This window comes from Antennarius striatus, chromosome 10 (genome assembly GCF_040054535.1).
Source record: "Antennarius striatus isolate MH-2024 chromosome 10, ASM4005453v1, whole genome shotgun sequence".
In the NCBI taxonomy this organism is placed as follows: domain Eukaryota; kingdom Metazoa; phylum Chordata; class Actinopteri; order Lophiiformes; family Antennariidae; genus Antennarius; species Antennarius striatus.
Window position 1 is genome coordinate 3,744,939 of NC_090785.1, and position 27,360 is coordinate 3,772,298.

The 27,360-nt window shown below is 41.7% G+C and overlaps 1 protein-coding gene across 4 annotated transcripts in view; it reads right to left on the reverse strand.

The window, feature by feature from the left end:
* pitx2 (paired-like homeodomain 2) overlaps nt 1-27,360 on the reverse strand; it is a 47,679-nt gene continuing 20,319 nt past the window's right edge. Inside the window, exons 1-4 of one of the 4 annotated variants that reach the window (XM_068325522.1) lie at nt 21,408-21,582; nt 7,133-7,202; nt 2,466-2,665; nt 1-1,649 (exon numbers count right to left, since the gene is read on the reverse strand). In XM_068325522.1, coding sequence (XP_068181623.1) covers nt 1,089-1,649; nt 2,466-2,665; nt 7,133-7,178 — 807 coding nt within the window. In that variant the 5' untranslated portion in view covers nt 7,179-7,202; nt 21,408-21,582 and the 3' untranslated portion in view covers nt 1-1,088. Of the gene's footprint in view, nt 1,650-2,465; nt 2,666-3,173; nt 4,564-7,132; nt 7,203-9,638; nt 10,006-21,407; nt 21,583-27,360 lie in introns of those variants that run through there. The other 3 variants (XM_068325520.1, XM_068325521.1, XM_068325519.1) reach the window with 3 other exon arrangements.

The window sequence follows — 27,360 nt, forward strand, 5'->3', positions numbered from 1 at the left end:
ATTAAATAAAACACAATAGTTTTTTGGATGTTGGAAAAAAAACAACAGAATTCCGTACCAAATAGTATACACAGAGCAAAAAAAACCCAAAAATAATTTGTCGCAGGAACATTTTGATGCTTCATTTTTTTTTTCTTAAATCCAGAATTCCTATTCTAAATCGATATTCACACAGACATCAATAATAAATTTATAATATGTTAGAAACACACAACTGGTGCGTTTAGTATGTACATTCCCTTTTGTTTGCAAGCAAAGCACAATTCCTTTTTAGGGTTCTTTTTTTTTTTTCTTCTTCTTTTTTTTTTTTTTTTACCCCACATGCGTTGATAAGTTGAACCTGGAGAGGACTTGGAGGGTTATAGCGCATTCGCCTCGACAAACAGGAGATGATAATTCAAATATATATACAACTTTTTCAGTCAACAGGTACCGTCCACAAAAAAAAAAAAGAAATCCACTAAAAAAAAACACCCTTACGATGAGCTCTGAAAAATTAAACAGGCCTGTGGCGCAGTGTGAAGGAGGCCTGGACTCATCGAAGGGGAATGAAACTAAAATCTCCCGTTTCAGTTTGAGCTTGCTTCAGTGGTTCAGTCTTCTAGTGCCCTTTATTTATTTATTTATTTTTTTGAAAAATGAAAAAAGTAGTTGTAGTAGTCTCTTGTTCCTGTGGCCGGCTGTTTGGGAGAACTCACACACTGCAAAAAATTACCATCGTAGCAAGCCAGTTGGTCTTGTAAACACCCTCCTGCTTCCAAAAACCCCCACCCAACCCCTCCACAAAAATAAAAAATAAAAATAAATAAAAATGAAATAAATGTCTGGTGTGTGCGATGGAATCATCTCACCTGTTTCTGTGTATGTTTGGTACAAAGAGACACTATCATGAGGGGAAATGTCGGAATAAACCAACTCCAACTAGTGTCAAGAAAATGCCAGACGACCAAAACATCTCCTGAAACACAATGAAAAAGTAGCTCACCGTCAGATTTCCTCTCTCCCCCCTTTGAGAAAAGCAAAACAAAACACTTTAAGTGTTTTATGCCTCTTGCTAAGGTGGTTATTTTTTGCAGTGCAGGTAGGTATTAGACTGGTCTGTCCACGGCGTACTGGCAAGCGCTCAGATTGGCGGCTGGATTCTGCACAGTGGCGTATCCAAAACTTGAGTGCTGTTTGGCTTTCAGTCTCAGGCTGGCCAGGCTGGAGTTACAAGTGTCCCTGTACACATAAGGGGGGGTCGGAGGCGCGTAGGGGCACGCCGACGTGGGCACCCCCGAGTTGAGAGACGGGTTGCTGAGGTTGTTCAAGTTATTGAGGCTATTGAGGCTGGAGCCCGGCACGCCGGTGACCGCCGATGGCACCATGCCGGACGCCATGGAGGATATGGAGTTGGGCGCCGGTGAGAACATTGTCTGCGAGGAGAGGGGGTTGACATTCATGGAGTTGAAGAAGGGGAAGCTTTTGGTGGATAAAGAGGCCGGCGTGAGGCCCTTGGCGGCCCAGTTGTTGTACGTGTAGCTGGGGTACATGTCCTCGTAGGGCTGCATGAGTCCATTGAACTGCGGGCCGAAGCCGTTTTTGCAAAGCTCTGCTTGTTGGTTTCTTTCCCGTTTCCTCCACTTGGCTCGTCGGTTCTTAAACCAAACCTGGAGCAAAGGAAATCCCAAATTATTCCGAGTGTCATTCCACCTTTTGAAATCTTCTAGTTCAATATCAGACATTAATATTTAGGATAATCATTAATTCGCGTTTAAATTAAACATCTATAGATCTAAAATCTCTCTATTATTATTATTTTTGTGCAGACATTTTTTTCTGCTTTAGTCCGGTTGTTATCCGAACAGAATACACACGGGGCTGTCAGTGTCCCATCTTGACGTGGAGAGAGAGAGGATGTGTATTCCACAAACACACTGACCCTTAATCACACAACACCAGGGTGACAATCGCAAAATACGAGCTTTGCACCTCTTTCGCACGGCCAGGAGAACACGACTGGTATCTGCCACCGACACCTATCAATAGCCTCAACGACGCACACACGCATAATTATATCTTAATGGACAAATAATAAATAGTTCGGCTTTGTCCTGTTTTATTGATAATTTACCGCGTAGATTAAAATGTCGCGAGAACCACAGATTAATTCGTGATAAAATTAATTGTTTTGCTTTGTGTGCTGGGGGTTTGAATTAATTACGTCTAATGGGTAAACATTTAGAATCTAATTAAATGATTATTGACCCAGCAGTGTATTTAAACATGACTCTTGATGTTTGTTTTGTAGTTAAAAACTGTCTTTATAATATTTTAAAGGACGTTTCAGTCGTGCGTAAAGTTTGATGTCCGTGCGTAAAAATAAGGGATACGGTATTTGTTGGTTAACCGAATAATTAGCACGAATTACAACCACAATTCTACACACAGATTGTTCTTGCTTGCACCCGGGGGGGAGTACTCACCCTGACCCGGGCCTCTGTGAGGTTGGTCCATACGGCTATCTCCTCCCTTGTGCTCATGTCCGGATAGCGATTCCGCTGGAAAGTGGCTTCCAGTTCCTGCAGCTGCTGGCTGGTGAAATGAGTTCTCTGCCGCCGCTGCCGCTTCTTTTTAGAGGGATCATCTGAAGAGTCGTCGTTTTTATTTTGGTTCTTTTCTTTTTCTGTCAAGAGGAAAGAAAGTTGATTCAGTCATGGATAGGCGGATTAAGGGCCTGCGTTCTGCAGTGAAAACAAAAAGAACCCCTGAAATCATGTCACTGTTAATGGATCTGCTGTCTGATTTCATTCAGAAGCACAAATAATAATAAATTACTTTCCTAAATCCATTTTTTTTAATTTGACATTGTTTATTTTAGTTCAAATTTTCATTTTATTTAGTCTTGGGGCCGAGTGTGTTAATGATTGCTACATGACATTTAATTCGACATGATATGTGTATTTACACAACACGCAAAAAAAAACAACCCAAAAAAACTTTTCACCACCATGCACACAGATCAGCATCAACACTGATTATCTGTGATTTCCAATGCAAATGTGACAGTCCCATTATTTACATGCACCCAAAACTCCGTTTACTTTGATCAGCTGGAGGCATCGTTTGTTTCATTTCAATCTGACATCTGCCGCGTCTTGCCGATAACATCTGCGTCCCCGGGAGGTTCTTACCGACAGACTCCGGGCTGGACGTGTCCGACACGGTGTGCACCTCTAACCGGTGTTTAGAGTCCACAGACCGCTGCAGCGGCTGTAAACTGGAGGCCATCGCCAGAGCCGTGTGGTGTGTGGAGGCGAGTTTATTCCCTGTGAGTGTGAGGTGGTGATTGTCTATATGTAATGGATCCCTCATAGAGTTCATCGGTACAATATTGCAAAACTGACTGTCAAAAGCAGAATAAGTCCCCTTTAGTATGACAAGGATGAGCGGAAAGTCCGTCGGTGGAATGTGTTCACTTCTCCAAAAAAACGCGCAGGAGATCGGTTCCTCTTGCGGTAGAGATGAAGCCCCCTTTTAGTGTTAACTGGAAAATCCTTAAAATAGACCTCTGCGCGCTGCCATGCTAACATCGGCGGTAAACAGCAGCTACCTCGGCTGACTATCAGAGTGACAAGGACAGGTACGTGATATTAGATCCAGAGGCATACAGACACTGCACCGCTCTCTGTTCTCTGTTGCCACTGCCTATCCAACTGCGCCTCTCTCTAGACCTCCACGTCACCGCGTTGCGACCGCCCATATTCTCTCTGACAGGCACATCCATGTGAATGTGACGGTGGGCTCAACCAACCGGAGCTTGCAGAGACCAGATATGCGTGCCAATGTGTTTAAATCGAGGCTTGCGCTTATTTTTCCTCTTCCAAATAAAAGCATGTAAAGGGAGATGGGACGCGCGGCGCACCCGCGGCGCTCCGGAGTGTCGTTGCGCAGCAGCCCAAGACCAAATAAAAATGAAAATAACACAGTTTGGCCTCATTTTATGAGATGGGTCCAGTGGCCCAGTAAAACGATGCCGTTCTATTGATACCCAAGCTTGAGCTGCAGGCTCTCAGGCTCTGTCAACGCAGTTTACTCAGGGACTCACTGTGGATAAAGCGAGCCAACCGGCGGATTGCATCGAAAGCCATATTAAAAAAAAAAAAAAAAAAAAAAAAGCTCACTGCAAACAAAACAACCTGCCAGAGCGCAGCGATCAAGAGAAAGGACACAGATTTAAAAAAAAAAAAAAAGAAAAAAAAAAGGAGGGTTACTTCAGAAGGAGGGTTGTGTCAGCCTGCTCCAGAAACTGTCTGTGCGTACTTGTCAACTGACAGTAACTATACGTGTACAGTTTGTTAAAAAGGAGACCACGTGCAGCTGTTGCAGCTTCATGCACGAGTGTTGCATGGAATTTTAATATCATTCATCCAGTTGGAGGGGGGGGGGGCGGCGCTGGAAGTAAAAACGTGTCAAAAATACTCAAAGGCAAACAACCCCGAACAAATTGAATTTAGGCATCTCCCACTCAGAAGGTCTTATCCTCATATCCAACTTTATACTCGCAGAGATGTTTATAATGCTTCTCGATCATACGGTCCAAAAAACGTGACCAGGCTGGCCTAATGGTTTACTATCCACTGCACATATGTTCAGGAACAGCACCGCCACTCATGCGACTTGTCAAATGAGGCGATCCTCTTGATCTCAGCTGAGTTAAGGTTCAAATATCCATTAAATCAAGCCCACCGGAGCCACCGTTAACCACGCAGACTCCAGTTTGTTGACGACGGATTACTTTATCCGGGTGCTTAACTGGATATCTCTCCTCACTTTGCGTTTGGACGCCTCAATCGTTCCCAGCCAGTATTCCTATAGTGTTTTTTCTCTTTCTTTTTTTTTTTTTTTTTAATCTGATAAGACTCTCATTTGACTAGAATTTCTGAAGGAGGACTTTTAATGAGTTTGAGCTGATGTGCCAGCATCTTTTTTTACCTCTAATTCCCCGAAGATCACGACGAGTAAAGGCAAAGTAAACACGCATATAATCAAACAAATGAGATTTAAACATTTTTTTTCAAGGTGGGAGAATTGGGGGGTAGGGTGGGGGGTGGGGAATGTCAGATGGGTAACAGGTGTGGAAGCGATGGGTTGAATGAGGGACCCACAGAGAAAAATAAAGCGTTTTTGGACATTTGCACCCCCCCTTTTTTTTGTCTTTCTCCTTCCGTGACATGATTGGTTCCTCATCATCATCATTTCAGCATCGTCGTGCTTCCCGTGTCCACGTGGCCAGGTGGACGCCCATTCAGACAGCGTGTTTGGATTTGGCGATGTTAAGAAGTTACTGGGATAATCCCATGAAAGCCCCCGATATATAAATACCAGCAGAACACTGACACTCACAGAGGGAGGGAAGGCACTTTATCAAAATTAGGGAGCCAATCGTCTCTCTTATAGAGCCATAAAACCTTGTTTGGATGATCCCGGCGTAATACAATTAAGATGATGTCATTTTCAAATAATTTAATGCTGTATTAATACACTATTTTAAAGGTATAAACATCAACATCATCCCAGCTCTAAATATTTAAAGGCAGATTAGAGTAAGAAGAATAAATATTCGCCTATTTTGATAAATAATAATAATAATTTAAAGAATTAGGATATCATACCTTTATTCCAATCCAAGCAGCAAACACTGCGTTGCTCCTTTTTCCATTTTCTTCCAGCCGTATCATAATATTAAACCTGAAGTGGATTATCGGTTTACTCTTAATTTCTACCTTGTGAATGCTTTATCTCTCTTCTGCGGATTACTGCGCGCAATAGGCCTCCGCCATAGAGGGCCATTAATTAGCAATTCAGTCAATATAAGGGGAGACGACAAGGCTTTTTACATAGGATTAAGGAGACATCGCATTACTCCATTAGTATATTCCTCCTCACGAATGGGCTTTCATTATACATTTAGTTTTCCCCGGAGTCAATCCAACAGGCGCTGCATGTATTACAGCAAAACAGTCGAGGCTGGCGTGTCTATATCTTATTATCTTATTATTCTTAATCAATGGCCATTCACACCGCGCTGTTATGAGGCTATGAGCAGCCTGCCTGCTGTCACACAACCCCATCAATGTCGGCTAAACGAAACCGAAGGAGACTTATCGGTTATTCGTTAAAAACCCCAACAAGACTTGATGTAATTTCCCCTCTAGAATAATTAATAAATCACAGACTTTGACGGGTAAAGGATTTCTGGCTTTTGTTTACCCCTCCCAGTTGGGGGTGGGGTAGTTTTCGAACTTGTTATTGCAAGATTAATACGCACAGAATTGAAAATGTTACAAATATGTTTTGTCATGTTGTCACAGTGGAATCACTGCATGACCGATTGATAAATTAATGAATAGTGAGGTATGATATGATGCGTTACAAGTCAAGTGTGATTTTATTCTATTTGCAACAAATCGCCTCGCTGCAGAGCTACCATCCCAATAAAACGCTCCAAAGATGCTCCGAACAGAATTTCTACGCCTCCTGTAGCTGCAGAGCCACAGTTGACCACCAGGTGTCGCTCTAAGATAGCAAACGACCAGCATTCACCAATAACTCGACGGACGAAGAGGCCGGGATACCTCACTAATGAATGTTCTTGAGGCCGTGTGCGAACGCTTCATGCAGCCAAAACATTTTTTTTTCTTACTTCTACCCCATATTAGTTCTGGTAAGAAAAAAAAAAAAGGAGATTATCTTATAAAAAACTTTAGAAATCTTATCACTTTTCCTGCTGATTAAAAATGTGATTATTGAAAGAAATAACGCACTCATAAAAATAGAAATAATTGGCTCATTAATTAGAATGTATTTAAACAAAAATAAACTCGAGCATCAATATTTCAAAGTAATTTGAGACACGTTTGAGGATGTAAAATTAATTAGTGTTGAATTATTTAGAATAACCTACCAGCTGTAACTAAGAGTTAAATAAATATACAGTTTTGAAAAGAAGAGTGTTGTTTTAATGTAATTTTATATATAAATAAATCAGATTTCAAACGTATACAATTAAACAGATGATTATACCTGCTCCTAAAATGTTTCTGAAACCTGAGAACTGCATCTCATTGACTCCCTTGGATCAGATACGCACCTATTTGCGCGCAGGTGGTGGCCAGTTTGCGACAGTGGGAGTCCATTATGGCAATTTGTGAGCACGACTTCTGTAAGAAAAGAGAAAGAGACATGATTAGCTTTAAAACGACCACCTGATGGTCACTTTTGACCCGCATGTGGAACAAATACTACTTGGCGTGGGCCTATATTAGATAAAAAGGTTTTTTAAAAACGCTGGTGGTGCTGAAGAGGACGTTTAAGATGCGAACATTGTGATAGACTTCAACACGTGAAGCTGGTACTCTTAAAATTATACAATTTGTTTTTACGTAATAAAAAATAGGTCAGTGAATGTTTCTGGTTTATTTCTTTAACCTGTGAAAGGAAACCTTCCACACACTGAGCTGCTACTTTTTTCAAGAAATACTTCAATCAAAAAAAAAAAACAGAAAAAGAAACAGTCTCATCAATAGACGCCCCCTTTCACCCGATTTAAAGCAAATTGGAATCTAAAACTCCATTTCATCACATATCACGTATTGCTATATATTTTTTCCCCCCAGTCTAATTTGTGTACAGTCTGAATGGATAAAACCCGCCGTGTTTTGCATGAGTCGGATCTCGCAGCCTGCAGCAGTTGGAAGTGGAGTGATTCCGTAGTAAAATCACGGGATTAGAGTCTGATTGAGATGTCTGTCGGTGGGATATTACAAAATTCATTATCACAGCCCTCATACTACCTCGATATGAAGTTACACAGATGGGGTTTTATTAGTGCAGGCTCACACTGTTTGCTTATGATAATTCAAGTCGGAGGGAATTTGCATGCAGTCATGCTGTTAACCATTTTCCCCAGTTCTTTCCCTTCACCTGCTCTACATCATCTGTGAGGGTTTTTCTCTCTCTCTCTCTGTGAATACAAAAAGATGAAGATATTGGAGGTTAAGTTTTTAAGGTGTGTGCCCGCACAGCTTTTCTTCTCATCTCTGCTCCATATCTCCACAGCAAAATGAAATAGTGGGGGTCAGGCTGTAAGGTGGAAGGTTATTGCACGCCGCTCCATGTTATCTAATCAGTGAGGTCTAATGAGGGCTCCCTCCAGGATGTCAGCCTGTCCGCTGTGCGGCCTCTGGTGTTCCTTACATCATGCTTTTAACCGTATTTTATTTTTATTATGCAGAAACATTAACGCATGTTTTTTCTCAGATAAATCTCTCTCGTTCCTTTTTTTTTTTTTTTTTTGGAGACTTCTAATTTAAAAGCACGAATCCCATTCCCTTAAAAGTTCGTGAACAAAAAAATCAAGTAGGCCAAAATATTGGAAATAACTAGGTTGCAAAAATTAGATGCGTAAATGACGATAGTTTATGAAATATTATTTATAATGAAAAAGATAGTAAATATAAAGAAAAATTGTAGCACAACAAAAATATGAAAATAGAATAATATTAATATAATACCTCTAATAATATAGGATTATTTATATGTATATAAATACAATTATTATTATTAGTAATATTTGTGGTACTTGTGGTTCAGCGGTAATTAAGCCTCCTCAGGTATATATAAATAAATAATCTCTATTTTGATGAACACAAGCCACACCGTGCATCCAGTGGGAGTGGGATACAACCGCATTAACATCAAAACCACGTCAATTCATCTCCTGCGTCCACTCATTGTCTTTTCGGAGGCGCGCTCTTCTCACTACCAACAATTAAATGAACCAGCGTCTCACATGGCACCAGGCCCAGCTCCGACAGAAAGCTGGCGTCGCCCCACACAGGGTTTACTCTCCAAATCAACGCATCGGAGCGGGAGAGCGGCAGCTTTTTTTTTTTTTTTTACCGGGAGATGAACGACTTACCTCCAGCATATGGTCCTGCGTTAACGCAAAAAAAAAAGAAAAGAAAAAAAAGGCGTGAGACCGTGAACGTCACCTCTGCTTTCCCCCAAAAGTTTTTGTGTCCTTAAACTCCAAGGAAGCAGTGGAGGATAAAGAAATGAAACGAACTCGCTTTCCCTTCTGTTAATACCAAGGTTATTTTGTAATTCATAAGAGCGTTAACTCTCTATTTAATGCATGGTCGCGTTTGTTTGAAGAATTACTCGCAGTTGTGTTTTGGTGCGTTTGGAGTTCACTGGAAGCCACATTATTTTACAATCATGTAAATCTGCAGGACGCGATGGCAAAGTGCGCAAATGAGCCTTTTTTTTTTTTTTTACTTTTCCAAATTCTCTAATCGATATTTAACAGTTTTCTCACAATCAGAACAAAAAAACAACAACCCCAAACGCGTTTCTATAGTTCTTTATACTCAAACCATCATCGCTCATGATGCTTCGTTATCATCGGCCGACCTGTGAGGAGAACTCTGCCCCCGCGTTACTTCAGGCTCGTTCGGGTCACAGCGTTGAAATTCACATCAGAAACAAAAGCGAACAGCCGATCAACACCCCCCCCCCCCCACTTTTGCATCAGCTCACATCTCGCTTTTTAAAATGATTTTTTTTTAGTGCCTCTGCTCCTTTGCTTCACTTACCACTGGTGGATTCTTCCAGTTGTTGACGCTCTTATTTTACAGCGAAGGGATAAATTCCACTGCCCCAAAAACACACTCAGACACCGGGAGCTGCCGTTCTATAGAGAAGAGTCAGGGAACTTCAAGGTGTCAGTAAGGCTGGAGTCTCTGTCCGGAAACGTGAGCGTCGCTAGGACCAGGTCCCAGAAATTAAAAAAAAAAAAAAAAATTAAAACCAGGCGCGGTGCTGCGTTTAGATTTGATTCATTTACGCGCAAAAAATAACCGTGTGTTTACAGGGCGATGAGAAACAGCAAGGAGGGAGCTTTCATCCGAGTCTCCTCTTGGTTCGTCCTCTTCTGGTGGGGCATTTTTCCTCCTTCTGAGCTCAGAGAGTAAACCCTGTTTGTGTGTGCGCGTGTGTGTGTGCTTTTAAAGGGGTGTGTGTGTGTGTGTGTGTGTGTATGTGTGTGTGTGTGTGTGTGTGTGTAGCAAGAGGGCAAACTTCGAGCCTCTCAACTTTCAACAGCGAGCAAACAAAAATCCAGCATGGCATCTTCAGAAAGAACACGCGAACTTTTTCTTTTTTTTTTTTTTTTTTAAAACATAAAACCCAGAAATTCTCGTTAGTCCTGCCGGGGAGTTCATTCTAAAATCACACCGTTTGAGATGCAGGGATGCCAAAAAAAAAAAAAAAAAAACAAGAACAAAAAAACATGTCACTTCACTTTAAGCCTAACCCGAAAGTTGCTTGGAAATAAATCAGCTGATTATCAAGGCTCAACGCGCTCTGAATTAATAATAGTCGCTTTATTTACATAATCATCCTATTCTGAGGCGCTCACAGCCGATATAGTCTATGAAGGCCTGTTATGTAGTCAGTATACCAGTGCCTAATTAATCTAATGTGCCCACGGATGATAAAACACCGACCAAATTTTTAGATAAAACAATATTTTGGATCATCAGAAGAGGGTGGAAAAGAGAAAAGTATTTTAATGGCTGCATTAGGCTTCTCCAGGGCCAGACAGAGCCCTATCGTGTTGCGGATTTATGTGCATATGAAGTGAACAGCTGGCTCGGATGCAAATGTTCTTTATAGATCCGTTTCGTTTGATACAGACTGATTTTCCATTCCCGTCTTTAGTGAGGCGAGCAGACCGGACGAAGGCCCGCGTTTCCCCGCGCTTAATCCGTCTTTTACATTTTTAGTCATACTCCCATTAAATCAGTAATTAATGCACACTTCCACATGGGAATTTCCTGGCAAAAGGAGACACTGAAGCAAGACGTGCGAATCACCCCCTCCTCCCTAACCTCGACCCAAAAAAAAAAAAAAAAAAATCTGGTGAATGAAGAATGGTTTGATTCAAACGCATATCTAGTCTAATAAATGTTTACTACACATCTATGGGGACTTGTAGGTGAGTATATCTATAAAGTTAATGTCATTTTAATAGCTGGTTTATAGATCAGCATTAAAACCTTTTATTTTACGCCATTGGCACAAATTTTACAAGGAGGGCCCAATAAGGTCATTATATAAAGAATATAAAGAGTCCACCCGAGTGAACACGTGGAGATAGCGCGTGAAAATCATTCAATTATAAATTAAATAAAATAAGCTGTTTTTACCCACTTGTGTCGCTTAAATCTGCACCTTTTTTAATCCCTTGTGTGATGCTGTGATGTGACAAAAGTACGCGTAAAAGCGCAAACACGCACCCACATTCTCGCGCACGCAAGTACAAACATACGAGCGCGCGCGTACACACACACACACACACACACACACACACACACACACACACACACACACACACACACACACACACACACACACACACACACACACACACACACACACACACACACACCAAAACGATGTAAGTGATTGACCCAATAGCTCGCGCAGAAAATATCAGCCCCCGCATCGCGCACATCTTCAAATCACGCCCCTCCTGCAGGAGGAAAAAAAAACCAAAAAAAACGGGGTGAGCTGAGTCGGGAGAGGCGTGATGGTTCGGTATATATTCTCCTCTTACCTTCTTACACAAAGGGGGTAAAAATCAGTCCAGAGCCTCCTCTTTCTCACGCAGAAAGGTGCAGAGGAATGCCTGAAGTTCAGAGAAGGCTGGCGGGTATGAAATCTTTCGCCTCGGGGCCAAACCGGCGGCTTCTTTCCATTTCAAGCGCTTATCGATTCACTGTTGTCATCTTTGGCGACGCAGAAGGACACTTGAAAGAATTTCTGATGGGGCTGTGATGTGAGAAACAGGGTGACCTGCTCTGCTGACGCTCTCTCCTGATTCTTAACGAGCACATCAACCCTCCAGCGTCAGTACAGTTGGACATTTCAACTTTTCTCCTCCTGCATACTGAGGACTTTTAAGCACACTTTCCCCGGATTTGGCGCGTCTATCTGTTAGCCTCCACTTTAAGGAGGGGGAGATGATGGACTGCCCAGCAAGTCGGCCACAACAGGCACATAAGATCTAAAACCCAGGCCATTGCAGTGTGGATACTTTTCGAACAATGTCAACTTTTTTTTTTTTAAAAACCAATCTGCTTACTTTTCTGAACTTAACTTTAAATTGATGAATCTTGCACCGGTGCAACACTTGTGTCATCAAAGCCCAGCTTTTGTAAAATAAGAAGATGCATTAAATGCACAAGCGATGAAACCAAATCCGCACACAGAAATGAATGAATTTACCTCATGAATAAAGACTGTGTTGAAACATCCTTATATTTTCTGTACTAAATTGCTCCTTTGATGTAAACATAATTGTCTCATTGTGAAATAAAGCCTCTACTTATTTCCAAGGACATTTCTTGAAGAAATATTTGCGGCCTTTGCATCTTCCCAGGCCCCAGGGAAGCAGTCAAATTACAGTGAAATCCTTGTCCTGATTTCTCCCTTTACCGTTTCCTTTTTAATTAATTCCTATAGGTCATCATTAAATATAATAAATACAGTAAATCCCCCCCCTCCAAAAAAAAAAGCATTCAGGGAAGACTTTCTGTACATCAACATCGTTTTGTTGCGTTGGAAGGCTTCGGTAATGCTGATGTTAAGGGGGGCTCCAGTTTGCAGGGGGTCCTGTTTGCATGGGAGAAAAAACTAAGTTTCTACTTGAAGAAACTCAGCTTCAGCCTCAAACCACATGCATTCATTGCCTAGAGTACCGTCTGGCCAACACTCTGTGGCCATGTAGTAAAATCTAGAGTCAAATTGGTGTTTCCAAAGCCGCAGATCTTTGAAACAAATCATTTTATGTACTGCTAATGTGTTAGAAATAAAGTAATCGCCGGGAATTCCGTTTTATTGCATGGTGTGACTTCTTTTTGCGATCCCGACCGGGTAGGGGGGTGAATTTAAGAGAGGATGAGAGGAAGAGAAGCGATGAGAATTGGAGGAGGAAAGAGAAAAAAGACGGGACGACGGAGGAGTCGCCCTGTGTGTTTTTCGTTTGTCGAGTGTCACTCCATCAGCATCACCGGTGGAAAAAGAAAAGAAAAAAAAAAGTTTCCTGTAAATTAAGCAAATTAAAAGGGAGGCTCATTGATGGCTCTTGAGGTTGTTGAAAGGCTTTATGCCTGATCCTTGCTATTCCAGCTCTGTCACAGCACCAGAGGGAGATGAGCCGAACCAAACGCTAAGCACTCCAACTCAGCAACATGGCTTGTGGTTTCCAACGCTCCACACAAGGCCAGACTTACACGACGGGCTGCCCTCACTTCTCCCGACATGCCCGGCTAACGTGGTATATATTTAAAAAGCACTCAGCCCTTCGTCTTTGTCTTCTTCTGTAATTATCCCATCCTGGGCTTCCAAAGAAAATGCTTTGGCTGATGTCATTGTGGTTTCTGGCCCCCTGACTGCTCTAATATTAATCCCATGCATGAAGCAGATTCAATTGAATAATAATTACTCTGAATTAGACTCCAGCCCATGTTTTTATGTCAGCGTATAAACTCCTGTCATTGTCGGTCAGTCAGACAAGCCCCCGTCTCCAGTTCTCCTGACTTTGGACATGACATGTCTTCGGTCAAGCGTGATTAAAAATGTCCCTGAGACTTGGACGGCATTCATTACATTGACAGCATTTTTTTTTTTTTAATGGCACGTGGGTTGATCTCAGGGATAGTAATAGCGAGCGCATGCATAAACACATGCGGCCTCGGCCCTTAATCACAGGTGCGAGCTGGCCAATAAATTGCTCAAGCAGTTCTCTGATCAATTACATGAAAAAATCAATGGGAAGCTGCCACTAACCTGCCTAAGGGGAAATCGGCCAAGAATGAAATTGGTGTGATAAAATGACTATGATGCCTCCCCGCTCCGTCGATATCATGTAAAACAGTTGGGCTAACATGCTAACTCTCCTGTCAGCAGAGCCGAGTCGGACCCAAAAGGTCACAAGTGGAATTCGCTTCGTCCTAATTGGTCCACAGTGGCAGAGAATGGGGGGTAGGGGTGGGGGTAGGAGGAGAAAGGAAGGGAAGGAGCTGGAGGGAGAGGATTCAGAGGTGTAGGATGGGTTATACGTCCAATAAATCCTCAAATATCTATCAGATTTGCACTCATGTGGAGACATCTGTTTTATGATAATCTTCATCTGAGGTCTCATGGTCTTCATCGGTGTTTGGAACCTGCCCAGTGATATTTTCACATCGATAAGTTAAAAGTCAGAAACTCTTTCAAACACGACGCCGGTGACAGATGTGTCCCGTACTGGAGAACAACCAGAGCCCATTGTTTTTCGCTGGGACTGAAACCGGTGACGTCACCTTCCTCTTCCAGCTGCGTCTCAGTTCAGAGGCTGCATCCTTCAAAGGATGCGGTCTACGAAGGCCAGACGAGGGGCTTCGTATAGACCGCTGAGGGTGCAACTGTTTAATGAGTGGAGGGGCGGGTGGGGGGTGGGTGGGGGGTCTGGTCTGAACAGCATTTTTCCCCAGCTCTTCCTGTTCCTGACGTTCAGCCTCACCAAAAGCGCCGCATCGTGTTTTTTTTTCTTTCGCCAAGCGGCGTCGACAGCTGGGGTTGATTAGCTGATGAGCAGTCAAAAAGGCTGTGCTTTTAGCAGTAGTAATAATGTGAGGCCGGTTGTGGTGAGAGCTGTTGTGGAAGTAAACTAATAGCGGTAAAATTGAAAGATGCCTTAAAAAAAAAACGTTCAAGAGATTCATGCTCACCTCTGCTTTTCACGGAGCTGAACCTAAAGCGCTTCGCCCACGACGACCAACCCCACGCAGTCGCCCCAGACGAGTGAGTGGAAGACGCTGCAGGGTCAACATCCCGTCATATACCTTTGAACGGTTTCACCTGTGCCCCCCCCCCCCTCTTTAACCTTTGAATCAGACATTTGTGGTGAAACACTGATGTTGGTACAGTCGTGACTTAGCTGGTGTGTGTGTGTGTGTGTGTGTGTGTGTTGTGAGCTGGAGTGGCGTGGAAGAGCGTAAGAAAGGAAGAGCGAAGCCATGTGTGAATGAGGAAGGTGAGGTGGGGGCGTCTAATCCAGTCCCAGTGTGAAACTGTTGACATTTGTGCTTTTTTTTTTTCCCTTCATTATGTGACTGGGGCTGTTTTGCGCTGGATTAGCTACAAATCTCCCATGCAGCACATTCAGCATGCCACTAGTAGTTTAACTTCATTAATAATGGATGAAGAGATTGTAATCCAGGAGTAGGAGAGCATGGACGAGCCCCATCCAGAGAGAGAGAGAGAGAGAATCGGGTCCGTTCTTCTGAGACAATCCTGTAATGGTGATAACATCACAGATTATTGCTTCCCACATGTAATATGGCATCAATCGAAGACGTAATAGAGTACACGCAGGGGTGAAGAATGGGTGTGTGTGTGTGTGTGTGTGGGGGGGGGGAGTCTCTGTGGTGCATATGTTATCTTCAATTGATTGTGTTTATTCAAGCTTCACATTGCAGACTATTATGGAATGGAAGGAGGGGGGTGTGGGGTGGGGGGACACCCTGGCCTAACAGTAGGATAATGGGATTGAATGAGGGCCGGTGGCATCCCAGCGGATTGAAATTGAAGCCCCAATTTTTATACAGATGGTAAAAATAGTTCCATAAAAGCGACGGGTGATAGATACACGAATATAAAGCAGATGGCTGCTGATCGTCATCTGGTGATGCAAGACAAAACAATAATTATCTGGTGTCAGTGAAGCTTTTTTTAAAATTTAAAACAGTGGTTGATCCCTGGATAGAAGACTTTAATAGGGTTTTGTTTTTTTAAATGAAAAATAACATTTAATGAAATATTTTAGGATATGTGGAAGAACTACACATTGATTAAAAGGGAATTGATCCAACAACAGTGCCTGCATCATACCTCAGTCCTGTAACATTTGCTCCTCTTAACCTAAATATGAAATAACATATTCCCTTGATTGACGCCCATCTTTGAAATTTACTCAAAATTTGTCAAGTTATCCCGCTTTTAATTGGTTGGTTGGTTTGTCGGACATCGCTGGAAAAAGCCAATCACACAAAGAGTAGGGCGGGGCATGGAATCCTCTTTCAGGATTTGTAAGAAGGACTTTCAGATTATTTTGTGTAGCCATTTTCTTTTTACTAGAAGCATAATAAACTTTGTCGTCATATATTCACACATACGCAGAGTTCAGTTTGAATGCTTACAAAAGCCTGTGATCTTTTCTATTATCAATTCTTTTGTGAGATATTTTCTTAGAAATAAAAGTGTGAAGCCACAATTATACCTTTAATCCAGACATTTACAGCGGCCCAAAACAACACTCTAGCTGCAGGGCTGTCTTCATGATTTATTTTCAACTTGAACTAAGAATGATCTTACATTTGCTTCGGGCACACACAAATAAATTACACACACAATACAAAACAATAGCTGTTTAAAAGGGTTCAAACCACATATTTTGGCACAGGTGGAGACATCTTCATGCACAATGTTAGGATTAATAACCTGGAAAAAGTTTGTACGAGCCACCTTTTAGTCTTGTTTGTTCATGTCGGTGTGAACAGCATCGCTTCGTCTCACACTTTAAAGCGAGATCGCCTCGAGGAAAACAAGGCGATTCATTAAAGGGCTTGCGTATTTACATTTGAAGATGAAAGTGACACTCTCATTGGAATAACTGAGGTGTAGTGATCCCAGAGGGCAAATGTGAGCATTGAGTAATATCTGATTGCGGTTCCACACTCCTGCAGGGAGATGGTAGGACTGTATTTCTATAGATGACAGGAAAAAGGTGTAAAAACGATTCCCACACTGTGATCTGTGGTTTTCTGAGGACACAGGTAGAGATGAATCTTTTTGCTTTTATAAATGTAACAATGAGGACTTACTAATGTCAAACTGGTTCTAATATAATGGGCAATATTCCTAAAAAAAAAAAAAAAAAAGTCTTTAAGACCACAATTTTTAATGTCTTCTTTTAAAAATCACAAACATTTTTTGTCTCTACTGATTATTTTCTAATCATTTATAGTGACATTTGGATGTCATCTTTACAAAGGGCGTTCTTCATATTTCATAACCATGAAATGTTCTCGTAAACACACGAGAAATTAATCACCTATTTACCAAAACATATATTTACTGATGTGCTACCTTGCACGGAAACAATCAAAGTCAGGTTTAAGATCTTTAAAAGTCAGTAGATTTTCTCACTTGTTTGCTGATGACACCCCTCTTATTATAATTAATTTTCTTATATTTTGGCAGCCCTCTATTGACTTGTTTAGCATGTCGAAACCGCCGCCTGGTTGACACGCAGCTCCTGAGTCAGTCATGGGTTTAACACTTTTGCTCAAGGGCACAGCAGCTGTTGTTGTGGAGGTAGCGGCGATCATGTTTACTGTCCCTGCAGCGAGCATCCAATCACAACCTCAACCGTCAGATCATGTAATTAGCTCCACGCCGTCGGAGGCGCGGGAGGGGGAGGTACGGAGCAGACAACTCTGATGTGTGAGGTGCCACATTGTTGAAAATAAATGCTTAATGGACAAGGCTTAGGTGATGTCATAGTTCATTGTGATGGCAGTTGCCAGTCTCGTAAATAATGCTTAAGACTGTTTCCAAATACCTGTTTTGACCGATGTGTTAGCTTGCTTCGGGCTGGCGCTGCTGACCCCTGGCATGCTGTGAATGTCACACAGCAGTTTCCATTAACGAACAGACGGAACGGAGGCGCAAAAACGTTTGAACTCTACATCGTCATCGACATTTCAAAACACGATGTTATTGATTTATTGCAGATCTTGTTATTTAAAATTTGACGTTAATCAGAGTCCGTCTAGGGATGAATCTTTTTTGCCCTTTAACGGAGAACGAAAAATCGGTTTGCAAAGACAAATTTTAGGACATAACTACAAAAGTTCTTGCACATTTAATTATTTTAGGTGTTCATTAATTATTGCAAATCCACACTGTGGGATTATTGCCTTGTTGACGGACACATGAGTAGTGGATGAGCTCAAACCTCTAATCTTCTGGCTTCGGGATGGTCTCATCACATGTCTGTCCTGCCACTCCCTATTCTGTTCCCACTTTCCATACTTCATCCTCTCCCCGTATCTATTCCCTATATCTGTGTAACGATTCAACGCATCACATAAACACCAGAAATTGGACGCCGGTCTAATGCTTTGTGAAGAGCAACCTTCAAAAATAATACACAGCGCGCCGGTAACGCCGTCACGAAGGAGCCATTTACGAAGCTGCTGCCTCTACATGACAGACATGCTAATGCTGAGTGCAAAGTTACATGTGGTTCCCCCCTGACTGGGAGGGAATCTAGCCATGGGGACACTCAGGCTAGGCTAAGCCCAATGCTGGATGGCTAGTGCTTTCCGTGTCTTTCGGGGCCTGCAGTTCATGTGACTCCACAGCCAAGGCCGCGTAAGCTCCGGAGCATTCGCCCCCTCTCTCTCTCTAATGTTTCAATTAATTGCAGAGATGTTTGGCTAACAGGATACACGTTGCCTTTGGCGCGAAAGCCCCCTGTCGTTGATTGACGTAATTAGAACTGTTGAATTTCATGCTGAAAGGTTTCACCGTGTCTCTTTCACCTTTTGCTTGTCTCCAGTTTGAAACGCTAATCTAATAGGTTTTGTTTCAAGTACAACAGAGAGCTGTGAAGTCCGTGTGTTTCATGTTGTGGCTATTATATAAGAGAAAATTTTTGATTTTGATGGAGATATGTCGTATATTCACTCTGTTACCCCCGCCCGGTTTTCTTAGGAAATCCTCTAGCTTCAGACTAGAGGCCCTCCTCATCACGAGTTTTAACCTTTAAGCTTTTCAGTTGTTAGAATACTTGCGCGATGACAAAGGGATGAGGTAAGCTTGTTTTTTTTGGGGACATTAAGTCTGGGTAGTTGGAGATAAAAGAAAGCATGGGAGTGGAACTAATCTTTCATTATATGATTAAGAACGACTGATGTGATTGATTACACGAATGCCGTGCATCCCCGGTGGTGTTCCATTCATTTTGCATGTGTACGCTTGTTAATAAATGTGGACCAAGCAAATGTGCAAATGCATTTGATCATCACATTTTACGGGTGTGTTTTCGGATCACGTTCCATTATTTGAGATCAGACATGAGACTATCCTTTGCAATCACCTCAACAGAGATTTCCAAAATTCACAGTCAAGAATTTAAAATTATTGCTTGTATTAATTTCACTTAATTTCTATTTGTCCTACTCTGTTTTGATCGGATAAATTCCCTTTTATCTCGACTCTCAGCCAAAATTATAGACGGCAGTTGTGTGATTGGGTTTAAATCAACCGTTATAGACAAAGACAACACGACACATCTGATGTGCAAACCCACACTGTTGCCCTTCAAATGCAATCTCAGAAGACAAGTAGTTAAAACACTTCATATTAAATGCCCTGCAGACATATTACAACATGCAGGGACCCAACTTGGAGTAATGGAGCCTAATTCTGCAGATTCATCCACACTTAACCTGAATGCTATCCTACAGCATCATGAAGTATCTAAGAAAGTGTCTAATACTGACTGACACTGATGGAAGGGAATCTGTTCTCCAAAAGAAAATAAGATTTGATTGGGAACCGGCATTTGAAACCGTCTTAGAAATAAAGACATCCGGAAATATCTTTGGATAAGTTATGTCCTTGGTATTCAAACATAAAAAAAAAGATAGAAAAACCAAAGCTACTGTCATCTTAACAAGAGTCCAAGAAGATAAATCACTTACAGATTGAATTTGCTGCCATTGAACAGTGGGCTCCAGGTAATGGCTGATTGATATTTTTTCACTGACCAGTGAGACATGAATTCAGCCAATGGCTGACAGGCTGTAGGTCCGTGATCCTCGCAAAGAGAACTGCAGATCCTTTAGTATGTTGGACTTGGCCCTGGTGGACCAACTGAGTCTTAACCCCCTCCGTGGTGCTCGCGGTTTGTAACGCACAGCATTCTTATCACTGAACCTGAAGGGCAGTTCAAATACCGTCAGGTCATCGGGGGCCCATATTAACAGAACCAAGGCTTTGTCACCAATCCCACTCAACTTCAAGGATGTTTAGGGGAAGCAGATCGATCGACTCCTGTCTCCATAACTGTAAACGGCCATAGAGAAAAAAAACAAACTATAAAATTGTTCTTTTCTGTGTAGCTCCACCAGTAATTCAAACTGGAATAAAATAAAAGGCACAAACACAGCCTTTTTTCAATATTTCCTAATTAAATGGCACAATTGACCAAAAAAAGCATCATCAATGAAGGGAATAATCAATACACAGTGGAAAAAACTGTGATATGTATATTGTAGACCAGTGTTACTACTCTCCTATGAATAGAAGTTAAATAATGCCACTTAAGCTTGGGAGGTAATTATAGTTTTACATCTGACATTATCTTGGTCCCTTCTTTGTTGCCACAGAAGCAATATAGGACCTCAGCGGTGCAGTAAAGGGCAGATAGCTATTGGTGTCTCAGAAGGTCATGATGAGGCTTTAACGTTTTTCCTTCCTCCCTGTTATCATCCTGTGGATCACCGAGCGTCTTCTGCAAGGTTCCCTCCCCGCTGGGTCGCAAAGAAACCCTGCACTGACCATGAAGCAGGGACTCTCAGGGCAAAGGCGTCAGCTATGCAGCTCGCAGCAGGGAAGTTGGAGCTTTGGAACAGGGAAGCAGGGTGGAGGAATGAGGGTGCCACCTGTTCACCCCGGCTAATCATCCAACTTAGAGGACTTGGACAGAGGGAGCGGGAATTTCCATTTAACATGGAAACTAGTATGACTAACATGGTCCTCAAAATGGCTGCAGCAGTAGTCGGAGGATTAAAAGGGATGTTCATTAATACCAGCTCTCGAGCGGTACATTACGCGCTGAGATTTAGACCTTTTAAAATATATCCCATCGCTCTCTTAACAGCATCTGTCCAAAAATGCTGCCTGTGCACAAGAGCAGAGGGACGGTAGCGCCAACATGATCCCAGCTCGACAAATTCAGCAACTCGGTCAATGACCCAGTGCTCAAAACTGTGATGTTCTTCATGCCATATTGCCGATTTTACATGTGCAAAACTTAGTGAAGTTAGGATATAATGAAATAAAAAAAATCAGGGTAAGAGTAGATTTTCAAAATAAAACTTGCTGAGAGATATTTAGTTTGAGTTTTGGAACAGCAGGAAAGGATGAGCTCAGACGATTGTCGTCGTCTCTCTAAGAAGTTTACATTTGTTGTCATGGTAAAAATATGAAATGGTTTCCAACAACATGATTAGAAACCAACTTACATGTAAGTGTTAAGGTTTACTTTTGGTTTCACACAGGTAGTCCACTCCCCTCTCCGTCCATCTCGGAGGCCGAAACCCAAGCAGCCCAGGAAGAAAACTCATTTCGACTGCCTTCATCATTGATCATCCTGTCGATCAGATGTCATGACCATGGCTGAGGATTGGAATGCAGATTGACAGGTAACTAGAGAGCTTTTCTTTCTCGTCTGTGATGATGCCACGACAGACCGGATTTGCGCCGAAATTGAATACTCTGTTCTGGCACACGGCTCGTGTTTCATCACATCAGTTTCATCAGTTGATTTTGTGTCGCTGGCGATGCACCCCAAAATCCAAGGTATACAGGTGAACCCACTACCTCTTGGCGGAAGGAATTGTGTTTAGCATGAAGTATATCTTAACATCGGACACATTCATACTTGGAAGAGTAGGAAGATGGGGGGTAGGGGGGGCACCCGTCTCTTTAAATAGTCCAAAATTAAAATAAGTTACTGCTATGAGAGAAGGAATTTGCTGGTTTGGATGACTTTAAGACTGTTTTACAAACTTCCTGGTTCAAGTCCTCTAAGTGAAATGCCAAAACATGCTGTTGGTTTCATTTTCTAGAACATTGGTCCTGAACCACTGATGGGTTTAACAGCACACAATATTTTCACAGACCAGCCTTTCAGACAAATAAAACAAAATAAAATCAGCATGAAAACTTTTTTTTTTTTTAAACTAATTATAGTAAATGTGCAATCTTATTAGCAGTGTCCTCATATCTGACTGGGGTTGGGAGCCACTCTACTAGAATCATAACCTTTCTGACTGATGACTCAGTGTAACGTAATAAAGCAGATGAAAATAGACTAAACATTAACAAATTCAGTCTGAAATTTGATGCATGAAATTTAGGGGACAAATCCACCTATTATTACATTTACTGAATTTAGTTATCCATCACAGATGTTGGAAAATAATGTTTGAGCCATTTCAACTATGTTATGTCTCTGACTTGCAATGCTTTTCATTATTTGGTTGTCTTTGAATTCTTTGTGTGTGTGTTTTCTAGCACTTTTTTATTTATTTATTTATTTATTTTTAATGTGACTTCAAATAGATTTCATGCCCATATCTGTGGGATATAAGCTGTAAAATAATTTATCATTTTTCAGAATGGTTGAGGTTTTGGTCAGGTTATGGTGCAAAGACGTCTCGGTTTGGGTTGAATTATCTGCTCGGTTAGAGAATGTTATTCATGCTTAAGAGAAACCAATGTTGACTTTTTTTTGGGGGGGAGGATATGAAACTGAACATTGGTCTCCCGTGTTGAAGAACGCTTGGCTGACCCATACTTCCACCCCAACATCCTCATACAGACTTTGTGGCTCTGTAATAATGTCACCCTGCAACACAAAGGAGAATATTATTACTTTTCTAAAGCTTCTTGAGGACTCTGCCACTTGAATCTGAACACATTTTCTTTGGAATTGACTGAAACCACTGAATTTGCCTCAATTTCATATTTTATCGCGGTTACGTTCATATTCTGCAAATCTTGGTTTCATACAAAACAATGCGATATTATCAAACTTCCACATTTCTCGATCTCAGCAAATTTAAAGAGACTGTTAAACCACGCGACTTCTCTTCACACTTTCCATCCTCTACCTCCAACACGACACCCCTCATTTTTCCCAAAGCTCCCCTTAAAACACTTTTACAAGGTGTGAAGTACCAAACTCAACAACAATTGAAAACAGAGCTGGTGCATCAGCTGTAGCCATCAATCATCCTCCGATCAATCACTGTCACCTGGCCCCGCGCCAACCTCACACCAGTCCCTCTGCTGCCCCCTCGGCATGCGGCCCTCAGGAATGCCGGGTAATGAGGGATGGCAAAGGGGGTATCCAGGCGTCCGATTACGAGCCATGTTGGGAAGAAAGGACATTTTGCCGAGGGTGTGTGAGCTTTGTTTACATTTCCTCGTGAGGTATTTAGCTTCTGCTTTCATCCGGAAGGAAAAAGCGGGATGAACTTCTTGCATTGCGAGCATTGTAAGGAGAGGATGGGTCACAGCGAGGAGGTGATGCACGATAGAAGTTTATGGTCTGGGATTACTGTTGACATGTTAGTTGATAATAAGACATTGCTGTAGTGTTTAAGCACTGATCAGCAGTCAGTCAAAATGTGTCACTTAACTGGCCTTGAGGTCTTATTCTATGCTGAAAAAAATGAATATTGAAATCATTTTAAAGGCCTAGTGTCTTATTTGAGCACCATCACCATCATTATTCATGAAAGTGATGCTAATGCCGTCAAGATGTGCATGCTAATATTTTTTTCTCATAGCGCAACGGTGCTTTATAACAGATTTGATTAAAATAAGACATAAGTCATCTTTACAAGTCTGAATTATATCAGTATGTAATGATTTGAAGCATGTATTTGTAGATTTGGATGTTTTCTCAATATCCATTCCGGAGATGACAGACATAATTCACCTTGAACATCTAAGATTTGAGTTCTCAGATTAATAAGTATCTTTTAAATGGCAGCAAATATCACATCTTTCCACGGCAGAGATGGAGAACTCGCCATTAATCTGTGGTACAAACAGCGACTGTTGGAGGGGGCACCGCGAGGTATTAAGTGTAAATCCTCTTTCCTGAAAATTGTTCACAGCGCAAGTGGAAATTCCATCAGAAGATTCAAACTCATTTATTATTCATCGTCACCCCGCCGCCGATGCCTCGCTTGAGGTGATGAAAAAAACCGGTAGATGCGAAAGTATATCATGTGGTAGTCTGATATATCGCTATCAAAGGCAGTGAACTGGAAAAGACAGGATTTAATGCGGTATCTGGTCCTAAGTCCCTACTAATTCAATAACATTATGCTAAAGATTTATTAGGCATCCCATTTCCCTTAAACACATCTGCTCAGTTTTGATGCAGGCTGTGTGACAAAAGTATTTGAGAGAAATTTGCTTGGGTGAAACAAATTGTGCTGAACGAATCTCTACAAGTGCGTGTGTCAAACTCAGGGCCCGGGGGCCAAATGTGGCCCTGCACATCATCTTATGTTAAAAGTATTTATAACAGAGCAACAAACAAACATGTTTTTTTTTCTTTCTGTGCAACTGCAATGTTTGTAACTCAAATAAGTAATACATTCAGAGTTATTTAACATTAAGGAGAAGTTAAATTTATTTTACGTTACATTGATTTAAATTTAGTTACATTTATAAGTTACATCTGGCTCTTTGAGGACAGGCATTATGCTGATGTGGCCCTCGAGGAAAATGAGTTTGACACCCCTGCTCTAAAGTGAAGCACCGGAGGTTTCAGCGTTTCATTTTTCTTCTATCGTTCCTAAAATATTTCGACCTTAATGCAAAGCTGTGCGTTCTTCCGTTCGGTATTTCGTCATCATTATAGTTACTTTCAAAACTTTCAAATCACGGTCTTAAATAATAAAAAAAAAAAACGTGAAGCATCATCTCTTGAAGTGATCGCTCTAAGGTTTTCAGCCCTTTGATCTTGTCTGATTTATAGGTAGTAAATGATTTCCCCCCTTAAATGGACATCATTTTGAAGACGACTGCAGCTGAGTGGAGAGTGAACCGTCAAAGTTAAAACTGGAAATGTTCCAGTCCGATGACGGATGAAGGACGCGTGTTCTTCTTTTTAAATAGCTTCTTTTTTTTTTTTGTAATCAGACATATTTAGTCAAGATATTTCATTTTGTTGGGAATAAATGTGTCATTTTGGACCTGGTTTTGTCGTTTCTAGATTCCTGCAGTGACTATCGTATCATCCTCCTTCACCTATGGGACCAGAACTAACCTCATTACCCAGGAATGTCTTTTAGTCATACACGGTGCAGCACTCCTGTTCTCATCGTGCCTCAGTGGCAGCTGGAATTTTCTACCTTTTTGGACCAAATAAAACTAAACAGGAAAAGAAATTAATTCTCCGCATCTATATCTCCTTACGTAACACCGTTACTCTTCCAAGGAGACAGGGGAGCTCCGGAGACGTATGTGATTGTCAAGAGTCGTTCTGTCCTCTGGAACCCATTAAGACATGTATAAAACGCCTCTCTGCCGGTTCATAGTTAGAAGATTAACCCCTCAAATGTCTGTGGTTATTACGAATTTAAAACCCAAGTTATGAGTATTTGTTTTGGTGTAAATAGTGCATAAAAGCACCTCCTTAACTCGACTTTTTGTTCTTGTTCGATTATAAACCCCACAGGCAATTTCTGGTTTCAAAATACAATCGATGCTTTTATTCCTTTTAGAATAAATCTTGCTTGGGAGAGAAGTAAACTGCTGAACATGTGCGATCAGTCATTACATAAGGGAGAAAGAATGTGTGTCAAAATATGTGCTTGTTGTGACAGTGGGGCTGATGTGTATACAAACACATGGCTGAGTCTTTGTGGGGAAGTGTAACCGAGGCTGGCGTGGCGTTGACACCTCCAGCTGTCTCCGGGGTCGGAATAAAGATTGGACACCCGCAGACATCCAGCGTAGACACCAGCTGGGCCTGGAGCCAGAGAAAAATGTCTTTCAGCTCCTCTATCAACGCCGCCATTCCCTCTCCAAAGCAACAACGAGACTCTTTTGCATTCTGCTCGTCTTTTTCCGAATCTCTTTTTTTTTTTTAACTTTGTATGACATTTTTCCATCCCCCTTTTTGCTTTATTCTCTCAAAAGAGAGCAACCCTCTTCCGCCTCAGCCAGAGTTCCTGTCTCCCTCCCTCCCTGTTTTCCCTCCTCCCACTTTCAAATCCTTTCCAGTGACACAACGTTGATTTTCTGCCAACTTTTCTTCCCTCTTGAACATCAGTCTCTGTGGCACAGTAGCTCTTGACTTTTGTGATGACTTTATACCATCTCTCTTGGCTTGGGTGGTAGTCAACTCAAGCGGAGAATGAGGACTCTTGAGAGCGACAAGTGCTAGCCTTCCATAAGTAGTGCAGAAGATGCAGCAAAATCAAAACCCTTCTAGTGCATTTCAATATAAACCCTTTTAGTTTTAACTCTCCCTAGACGGAAGTAATTACCTAACATGACTGTGCCGAGTGCGGAAAATTGGTGAGTTGTATCGTACGGTGATTTCCTTTTCGTCTTTTGGCGTGCGGTCGGCTGGAAAAGCGGCAAATAAATAAATAAATAATTGCGTAAAATGAGAAAGTAATGTTGGGATAAATATAAAATCAGTGTATTTACCTCATCAGTAATCACACACAAGCATGTAATGCAAATCTCGAAATTACTATTTTTCCGATCACAAGAAACCCAAACCATGAAATATGAGCACTTGTGTAACTTTTCATAGAAATCCCCAAAATGAACAGCTTCCTAAAAACCGACTTGCAGTTGTGCCGGCGCATTAATCCTCAGCATGAATCTTCCCTGTCATGTTCAACTTTGGTGAACTTCAAACGCGTGAATTTCTGACGCTGACCAATAGCGACACGGCGTAGACATTGCTGACCTTTTAGGGAGTTAGAACGGAGGAGGTTGCTGAAGCTTATAGGTTCTATTTCGTCACATACTTGCGTAGAACTCTTATTTTATAGAGCGTATGAACTGCTTCGTACTCGAGGTATGGTATTGTATCCATTTTCAGAAAAAAACCTCTTGAATTTCTTCACATTTATTGGATCGTTGTGATCAGAATTAGCTCGATGGATGTGTTTTCGTCAACTAATACGATATATATCTGTTTGGCTATTAAGTTAGCCGTTATCGGGCCCCACGTCACCGAGCTTCTTGCACAACCATTCTCGGAAGGAACAGACAAACAACCTTTCGTTTGGCATTCTCTGGTGCTGCTGAGGTTACAGTTGGTCCGTCAGCCAGGTTTAATGGAAACGATCTTTTATTGGCAATTGCTACCGTGATACGATATAACACAATAGAATATTTCTAGTTTGAGTTTATATGTGAAATGTATAC